Source organism: Strix aluco, chromosome 16 (assembly GCF_031877795.1).
Source record: "Strix aluco isolate bStrAlu1 chromosome 16, bStrAlu1.hap1, whole genome shotgun sequence".
In the NCBI taxonomy this organism is placed as follows: Eukaryota; Metazoa; Chordata; class Aves; order Strigiformes; family Strigidae; genus Strix; species Strix aluco.
Window position 1 is genome coordinate 3,888,192 of NC_133946.1, and position 10,128 is coordinate 3,898,319.

Genomic DNA, 10,128 nt, shown 5'->3' on the forward strand with positions numbered 1-10,128 from the left:
ACTTTTTGTAGGTGTAAATGTAATTATATCTGAGACTTGTGCAAAGGGGCCTTAGACTAGATGCAAATCATATCTGAAAGATCATACAGCTCCTCCTGTAACAGCATAAGGATTATTTCTTTTGTGCTGACCAAATTTCACCAACTCTGTGGTATGCTACATGCCAGCAGTGTTCCCCTCTTTCCTCAAGCTCCTCAATTACTGCATTTCCTTTTGCATGTTTATGTGGTTGGTGAAGTCCTTTGCATTGAAAACCATGTTCATTTGAGACACTAGCTTGTGGGGATTTTGTTTTTTCAAAAAGTCAGAATCTTGCTTTCCAACCCAGAGAAAACCCATTCTGAAGATACCTGCTGAACTGTATGGAAGGTGGAAGAAGAGTTTATATTTACACGAAGCTTTGCAATAATTCATAGGCTTGCCCGCGGGAGATGTGCAGCTACATGAGAAATTCTATTTAATGGTGCTTTGTGGAAGAAAATGCAACCTGAATTTTTTTGTAGCTTTAACCTAATGAGCTATTTTTTTTAGAATGACCAGATTAAGTATCAGTGTCCGTGCAGTAGAATTATGCCAGCCTTTCCCCACTGATTCCAACACAGTTATATGGTTTATAGAAAATGAGTCCCGGTGTACCACTTTAGACAGGAGAGAAGTCTAAGTCCTTTAGTATAACACGTTTCATCTTCTGATTCTAGTTGTGTTCCCTCATTTAGCCACATTTTCTGATAAACTGTCCTTTACAGGTGAAAAACCTTATCAGTGTGATTTTAAGGACTGTGAACGAAGATTTTCTCGTTCAGACCAACTCAAACGGCACCAAAGACGACACACAGGTTTGTTGACAACACGTCTCTACTCATTAGAGTTCATCTTTATATGTAAATTGCAATCCAAAGAGTATACTTCTAAACTTGTATTTTTCTGATGTTGTGTCTGCTCATACATGATACCTATAGTGCCAAATTCTTGAAGTTAGCTTTAGGAGAGGGCTGTAGCTGGGTTTTTTTATTGGCATTTCAGCTCTACTATGGTTGTATAGGTGACCCTTTCATCCTGCCACCATCTTCTCGAAACAGCTTTCTCAATGAAACTGTTCTATACTGTATCCCCAATATAGGGAATATATTATTTTTTAAAACCAAACAATTCTGCAAGAAAAAGTTGCCAATAAGTAACCTAATAAATGCTGCTGTTGGTATTCTGATGTTCATGTGGCAAAGCTAATAGGTGAATGTTGCATGTGCATAACCTGAAAGGCTGGTGGAATTTCTGTGCACTTATATGTGGAAAGCAGAAGTGGAGAAGATAAAGCCACACCAGCTATAATGCTTAAGATCCTAATTCAGCAAACCACTTAAGCTTAGATTTGAGCCTTTCTTGAATTCTGCCAACTAAAGGATTCTAGGAGCAGCAAGGAGTGAAGTGTCAAAGATCTGGCTGGTTGGATTGCAAAAATAGCCCAGAAAGTGTATAGCAGCTCACATACAGCGGGGAGGGCAGCAGCAGTCGTGAACGGGTCTGGTCCTAGCTAGACTTGTGTATCTGTCTCAGTGAATCATTTACTGAGTGATATGTTCCAAGACAGCCAAAACTACTTGTGAGTTCAGTCCAAATTCAGCATGTTGTTTTTTGCACATACACCATTTTCTGGAAATGCCAAGACAGCCCATTTCAGCATTTCAGGAGTTCTTGATTAGACTGACAGGGGAGACAGCTGCCCTTCTCAAAGTCACAGAAGAGGAGGTGGTGATGACTCCAGCCTCCTAGCTGTGAGTAGAACCATGAGGGTACTCTGCATGGAACATGAGAAGGGGCTTCAGAACTCCTCTGACTGAAGTCACAGCAAGAAATTGCATTTGGGTCTCCTATATCTCAGGGAGTGCCCTGACAATTGGTTTACTCACTTTTCTGTGGTAGATTTCTGCCTACTACTTTTCTTGCTAAAGATGTTCTATTCCACTTAAACAGTGCTACTGCAAGATGTAGGAAGTGTCTCTGAAAGTTGGTGATAAAAGTACTCTATTGGGATGATACGTTCTTAGCAACTGCATGCTGGAACATACCTGTATTAAGCAGTCCCTAAGACTTATGTGCAGTGTGTAAAGTAGTAGAAGTATAAAGTAAGTTAAGCCTATTGGGAGTGTATGAAAATATACCTCTGCACCTCTAATCTTCTTACATGATATTTGCTCATACATGATACCAGTACTGCCAAGCCACAGGATCAGAATTAACAATGTTTGTAGATGCTCCTTAGTCCAACAGTGTAAGTGGGTGTTTGTTGATGATGGTGCTGTTTGGATGCTTCAGACCCAGACATTGGAAGAGGAGGTTACAAGGGGATGGAAGGCTGATTAATGACTTTCTGTAATGTGCGGGCATGAAGCTGGGAGGAGCAGTTACAGTAACTAGTACAGAAAAATCCAGGCTTTTGAAAATCCAGAAATGGCTGATTTGGTGTTTGGAAAAGGTGTTTGGATATAAGAATAGATTTTGGTTTTGGTCTCTTCAGGTGTGAAGCCCTTCCAGTGTAAAACCTGTCAGAGAAAGTTCTCCAGATCTGATCATCTGAAGACTCATACCAGGACTCATACAGGTAAAACAAGTGCGTAAACTTTTCTTCACATTTATATTTCATTATTTTTTTAAGTTTAAATCAATGTTGTTGTAAATTACATGATTAGAAAGTCTCTTACCTGGGAGTTAAATATTCAAAACAACAGGAGTAATTTCAGAGTGTGCTGATTTTTCAGTGTGACTACATTCCCCAAGTGTCACAGTTGCTTTTCACAAAGGGATTTAGGTGATTTTTCAAAAGTACACTTTCTCCCTTCATGTTTAAAGAAATTTCAGCTTGGCAAAATGTATTTTGTCAGCTGTTATGAAATGAACATCATGGTCTCAGCCCACAAATGTCAAGTTGATCTAGTGCCTTTACTGAAAAAACCCTACAAGATAGAAATTTTAATTCTAGCTTCAGCCAAAGGTCTGTAATCTAAAGTATTCATGCCTACTCATGCTTCTCCTAAGTGTCAGTTGAGCCTAATGCAGGATAGCACGGCAAAGCTCTCGCTGTTGCTGCTTGTACTGTAATCTCTCTAGAAGATAACAGGAGTGCCTTTTGCAAACTCACACTGACAGACACTAAAGTAAAAGCCTACTCAAATATTCAGGGACCTTTTTGTAGAAACCATAGTATTTCACATAAATGCAGGGAAAAAAATAGGAGGCCATTTTGGTCTACTCTGCCCTCACGTAAATGTAAACACCATTAAGGAGCAACTGCAGCAACCTCTATATTTTAGTTTTAAGTTTTAGAATTATTCCTATGAACTGACACTTTCTGTTCCCTTCCACTATGTATGCAGTATTTCTACCAAGTAATTGTTTGCTGAGCACTTTGACATGTTATTAGATGTCACAGTGTTTTCTTATTGGTGTTAACCTTTTAAATTCAGTCTCTGTACAGATGGACAAGGAGCCTGAAAATCTTTTTCTCCCTGCTAAGGATTCTTTTTTCTCTTCTGGACCATAAAAACACATATTAAGACTTTCAAAAATAAAAGAGAAGTTTTAATAAAGGAAATGATTCACCTGAGAACAATGGCATTTTCTGTGGCACTGGCCAAATAAATGCTCCAAGTAATGGCTATATCTACACTTGCAATCTGCAAATGGTAAAGGGCATGGCTGTGTTCCTGGGTTCTCCCCATAGTCTCATGATGAGTTGCAGGGCCTGGGTCTGTGTGCATTTGCATGAAGAAAGATATTTTCTCAATCAGCAAGAGGTAACGTTCTGGTAGAGACAAAATGGCAAGTGGTTGTCACATGGTAGCAAGCCAGAATAAACTACATTCTCCATCGCATTTCATTGCTAACTGATCTGCCAATTCAAGGCTTTCATGACTCCAGGCATCTTTTACCCCAAATTACCTACATCAGTGAAGAACTTGCTTTCTTTTTTCTAGTGAAAGTCATCTCCCCATTCTAGTTCTTCCTTGCTCCATGTGATCCAAGCCCACACTGCACTCATTGCTGAAAGCAGCCTCACTTGAGCACTGATAACCTCATAGCACAGAGCTTTGCGTGGGCTGGCAGCCTGCCACTGGCTCAGGTTCTGTGCGAGCTCAGCAGCCCAGCTGCGTGCTGCTGTGATGATGCTCCTGTCGGCGGTTTTGGATGTGTCATGCTCCTTTGACTGTAAAGTACACATTTCCTGAAGGGAATGAGCATAAGTGGTGGGTGGGGATTTTTCATCTCCATCTTGCCCTGTAGCTTCATTCCTCTTTCTTTCTTGTACTCCCTAAATTTTCCAACAAAACACCTAGCTCAGGTTAACTTGCTCCACGTTAAATCTTGATTAAGCAAAGCACAGGTGACTTCCATCTAATTCCATCCTAATTTTATTGGATTTTATTCCAATCCCTATTTTATTCCATCCAAACTATTTGTTAAGCTACAGATTCAGAGGTTTTTGTCTCCACAAGCAATTTTACTGTGACAGCAATCTTTGCTGTAGAAAGCAAAAAACATGAATCAAAGGAAAACTCCATACATCTATATACATTTTTAGCAATGGAAATGTGATTTCTGATATCTCTACAGTGAAGCCGTACAAAGTAATTTGTGCCCAGCATGGAACTAATAGAGATTGCTGCCCCCTGTCGTGAGAGGACAATCAGAATTGCTTGTGAAACAGCAAAACTGTGCTGCTTTTACTGTGGTAGTTCAGTGAAAAACTGGCCAGTAAGGGATAACTTGCGTCAGTTCACAGGATGGTTTTGCTAATGCTGCTGAGATGAAAGAAGACCACTTTATACAATCTGTGATTTTTATCAGTGGCTGTGACCAGATCAATTTTGTCCCATACTGTTTTATGCACTCACGTGAGATGGTTGATGCTTTTGTCAGCATGTATGTTAAGTGGATAAAGTAGATTTTAAACACACACTCCTCCCCTTAAATATATTGCATAGGATTTTGCAAACAGAACTCACATTTATACTAATCCCAGATCCCCTTTTGCCTGAATTTGGATGTTTGTGAAATGCACAAAGTGGGAGGCAAAGAAGAGGAGAAGATGTCTGGGTGAGCTCCTACCACCCCAGTGTGTCTTGAGTTGGAGAGTACGAGGTGTGTAGACAGCACTGAACAGCTCAGCCCCAGAGCTGAACCTACATTAAAATTTTGCATTTATTTGGGGAGAAAAAAAAGAAAATGCAATTCTAAAAGAAACATGAGTCACTGGGCTCTGCTCTGAGCTAATGAAAGCATTCCATCAGCATTCCTGCGGCATCAGAAACACGGCCTGAAATTCCACTTAAACATTGTAGGAAATCGAGAGATGAGGTTAAACTGTAAAAAGATGATGGCATTTCTTGTTAAAATTGAATGTGCTTTGCTTAGGGTCATTTTTAGTGAATATTATGCTCATGGAAATGTTAGAAAAATACTGAATATTTTAAGCCTTTAACATCTCCCATAGATGTGAATCTACTTTATTTAGACAGTAGTGAGAAAATTTCAGTCTGGCTCAGCAGACTTCATGCTGAACTCTGTTGCTTCTACCATATTCACTTACACTCACCGGTTTCAAAGAACTTCAGCCAAAACTCATTGAACTAGCTGGAAAAACTCTCCTTGACTCGAGGTCAAGCTCTAAAGAGTCACAGTTTTCACAGTGACTAACAGTATGTCTCCACCACAGTCCGAGGTGTGACTGAAGCTTGTGCGAATGCCAGAGTGACTTTTAAACTAGTTCATTGGAGAGCTGAGAGTAGCATAGACATGGCGACACGGTGCTCAGTAAGGGCTTGTCTCCAGGAATGAACCACTGCGAAATGTTGTACATCATCTGAAAAGGCTGTTGTTAAAGATCAGCTGAGGGAGATGTAGGAAAGCACTGAGTGCTGATGTGAGCAGGAATTGAGGGCACTCCCACACCCTCTCAGGACAGCCCGGGATGCCGTTCCTCCTGACAGGGGCTCTGCCTAGCTCCTCACAACCCTGCAGAAAGAAAACAAATAGCAGTGTCTCAGGCAAGCTGTATACCCGGTTAATAACAGGGTGTTTTGTTAACAGGTGAAAAGCCTTTCAGTTGCCGGTGGCCCAGCTGTCAAAAAAAATTTGCCAGGTCTGATGAATTAGTTCGTCATCACAACATGCACCAGAGGAACATGACTAAACTGCAGTTGGCCCTTTAGACAGTTCAAACAAGTGAATAAACCAGATGGGACATTATGAGCTACTGCAAACTTTATCAGCCATCTTCGATCACCTCTGTCAGAAAGCTGCAGCTGTCTTCGCATCCCATTTGACACAAGTTAACTAAACCGTAGGATTCTGCTCAGCCTTGTCTTCCATTTGGACTTACACAAGTCAATAAATTCAAAAGATTTTTATTTGTAATTTTGTTAAAAAGAAAGCAACATTGCCAGAGTTTCAAGATTGCTATAAACTATGCTTACCTTTCACGTCTGTCTCCAGTTTTCTGGTTTTATTCTTACTTGAACTTTTCTAGGTACAAACTGTTGTACCTTTTTAAGTCCTGCAGTGGGTAGGGCGATTCCTCCCTGTTGAAGGTAAGCTTTACACTTACTTCATCTGTGCATATGCTGAGGTTTCCAAATCCTAGTACAGCTATCCTCACAAAATGAGATGGAACAATCACCTGAGATACTTTTGGTAAACTTTGTACTTGTACTGCCAGAGGGCAAGCTTTTAAAGTTGGAAGCTCTGCTTTTGAATATCACAATTCAAACCTATTTTTCAAGGACGTATTTCTAGAGCAGCTAAAACTAGATGAACCAGAGCCTCTCTGTACAGAAAATAAGAATCTTACCATTAAGTTAACTTGTTTTTTAAATAATCACATAATTGATCCCCCAAAACTTTTGTTTGTCAATTAACCTCTCCCTTTCTCTCTCTTTTTTTAATGTATTGGTTTAAATTTATTCTACCATGAGATGCATAGGTCTCCTTTACACAAAAGTAATTCCAATCATTGTAGACATTTGGGATTTGTTTACAATGTAAAGCCACACTGGTTATGTGGCTAGCAAGCTGTATAAACTTAAAACTGAACTTTTAATGGGGCTGGTCCAGGATCTCCATTAACAGATTACTCTTAAGATAAGTAACTTAAAAAGACTCTTTGTCAAGTATATGTGAAAAAGACATTATTAGTGTAAGGAAATATATTGTTTCAGGGTTTTGGGAGGAGGGGTTTATTATTTACTTTTAATTGCTTGAAATTGTGTGTATATATATATCTGATAATGTATTGCTCTTAGACATCTAAAATTAGAAAGTGTATAAATATTAGATGCATCACTGTTCTGATGTTGTTGCTGTTACAAACTATTGATAACACTAAGAATGTAACCTGCATTTTTCACTGAGCTTTCAATTAAAGCCCATTCAAAGCGAAACAAATGAGAGTCCAACAGATGTCTTGTTTCATGTCTGGTATTAAATTTCAAATGCCCTGTCCAATAGTATCCTTTTTTTTTTTTTTTTTTTCTGTATATAAAGGTACCACCAGCACTGATGACCACTAGTTAACCTGTCCAGGTCTTGACCACAATTTATCCATCTCACTTGGGAATCATACTGGCAGCAGAAAACAGTGTCAAGTTTCATAATGTGCTATAAAGCAGTTGCTTCAATTGTTCGTCTTCTTACCAAACTATTCCTTTTCCCTTTCCCATAAGATTTGTATAAGAACTTTGTAGAATAGTAAAATCCAGTTTATAAATAGCAGTACTGGCCTTCTGTAGAACTGTCCTGAAACCATAAGCACAGATAACTTCTTAGATTAGGATGTCATAGAGTGACTTTTAAGTAAAAGTTAACTTGGAGTTGGAGTGGCTTAAATCAGTTCAGCAGGTTGAAAAAGACAGTCTTTCTTAGATGATGAAGTGTGAAAATGAAGATAAAAAAATATTACTGTTTCTTTGTCATACTGCCTACTTTTCTTTGGAAGTAAGTACAGCCTGCCTCAATGCCCTGTGACCTTGCAAAATATTTGTATCTCTTTAGCAAAAATCTTTAATGTATCTTGCCAAGCTTTTTTCTCTAATGTACACAATGGAGTTCTATGATGGGTTGAGCTTTCTCTCTTAAAGTGCAGCTGCATCGTCAAGAAAAGTCAACAGTTAATTCTTCAAGTCCTCTTTTTCGCATGGGTATTGCATCACTGTTAATTACTGTTGGGGTACTGTGGCTCATTTATATCAGTCAACTTTATCTTTTGCTGCCAAAAGACAGCATCTCTCTGGAGAAACTCATAACAAGTGTGGCAAACATCAAATATTTGGAGCGAATGGTGTACATAAAACTCCACAGAATTAAAAAATAAAGCAACTCCTCCTGCTTTCTTGAGAGAAAAGTTCAGTCACAATAACAATGTCCTCTGATTTACCCAGCAGTCTTCTGCAACTACAAAACAATCTGTTTTTCAGTCTGCACCCAAAATAGAGCTGCCATGAGTGTTTATACTAAAAGCCAAAAAAAGAAAAATCAGCCTCCAGTTGTGCCTGCGTTAGTCAAACATAAATAAAAGTATCTTTTATGAAATACAACCAAAACTCCACTGCAGCACAGGCCAGACTTCCAGTGACCTGTAAATAACTACAGCCATGGTTTTGCTGCTTAGTGAATTGCATGCCAAATAATAATGGTAGATGGCTACAAAAAATGAAGCGTGGGTTGATGAGTGAGTGACAGAGGATGTTCTTTTGTTTCTGCTGTCACCACTTTTTCAATGAAAGTACTTATTGCTACTCTTGCTGTTTGATGATCATTACGTTTCCCAACCCACCGAGTACAGTGAGAACAACAGTAAGTGCTTACAAGATTTTTAAAATTTTTATTCCTAGTTATTTTACTGTTTTTGTCATGAGAGGCATTTTATGCCTCTCCCTTTCATTTCCTTTTTTCAGGATTCTATCAGCAAGGTAAGCCACCTTTACTGAAGTGCTTTACTACATGAATTTCTCAGAAGCAGCCCCCAGATGCTGGTTCTTGCAGCATGCAATTCCTCATTTTCCAGCAAGCAGAAACTGCTCAGCAGGCCAAGTTTCTGTGAGCTTGACCTCCATATGAAAGATGAGGGGGCTGCACTCTATTATATCTTACAAGTATCCTTAGCTCTCTGGAAAATTTTCAATCCCACAATTAATTTGCTAAATTAAAATGTTATTTTGGCTGATGGTTAATGTCTTACTGTGATTGGCACACTATTCCTGTCCTGTAGCTTCCATAGTCCCCCAGAATGGGGAATGTTAATTATATAGATAATACTTCTACTTTTTCTTGTCACTTCATGATGTGCATGATGTGTTGTCTAGGAAAGGGAATGTGATCTCTCTCTGATGGTGTCAGCCGGGATTCAAGGGTTCACTTACACCAATTTTTTCAAGGTAGGTTAATCCAGCAAAGTGTCCCTTCTACTTCAGTAAAACATGAGAGCTAACATGCCTGAATTGTAAGCACATGACCTACCTCTGGTGCACATCATGTTCTTTAGGGTGCGGACTGTACCAACCAAACAGGAGGTACAAAGGCGTAACCTTGCTGCAATCAGGCAATCAACCTGAAGGCAGTTCATCCTCCAGACAGGTGCTGATTCCTGTAAGGGAAGGGGGGGACTTGCAAAGAAGTAGCTTGTTCCTTCTCTTTCCATGGTGGGTTAGGCGAGTTGTTCATTTTAGAAGCCACTCCAACCAGGCCTATCTGTTTCAGGATGTCAGTAGGATTCATTTCACTGCTCCACCAACCAACCTTACAGCAACTGGGAACGGTTCCTGAAGATGCAGGTAGGTGCCTTAAACCAGTGTTTCTTCCTCATTCCCCTTCCCCAGACAGGCACTGAGAAAACCCTGTCATGTGCAGTCTTTTCCTGTCATCACTGACAGCAAATGCAACATGGTAAGCGAGCTGCTCCCAGCACCTTGTCCAAAAGCCTGACAAGGCTCTGGAGGTGATTGAGGGGCTCTGAGAAGGGGCCTGCAGCCCCACACCTCAGAGCTGCTCGGACCTAGCGTGAGGTGGGTACACAGAGGCAGCCAGCAGGCAGACATATGCTGCCAGAGGACGTGAAAAAGTTCTGCTGCTCAGAACTGC

The 10,128-nt window shown here is 40.0% G+C and overlaps 1 protein-coding gene across 11 annotated transcripts in view; it reads left to right on the top strand.

Moving 5' to 3' along the window:
- Window positions 1-7,980, top strand: part of WT1 (WT1 transcription factor) — a 93,129-nt gene extending 85,149 nt beyond the window's left edge. For 9 of the 11 annotated variants that reach the window (XM_074842275.1, XM_074842272.1, XM_074842273.1 and 6 more), the window contains 3 exons: window positions 747-836; window positions 2,516-2,608; window positions 6,085-7,437. In XM_074842275.1, the coding sequence (XP_074698376.1) occupies window positions 747-836; window positions 2,516-2,608; window positions 6,085-6,206 (305 nt within the window). In that variant the 3' untranslated portion in view covers window positions 6,207-7,437. Of the gene's footprint in view, window positions 1-746; window positions 837-2,515; window positions 2,609-6,084; window positions 7,438-7,536 lie in introns of those variants that run through there. The other 2 variants (XM_074842269.1, XM_074842267.1) reach the window with 2 other exon arrangements.
- The last annotated feature ends 2,148 nt before the right edge of the window (window positions 7,981-10,128 follow it).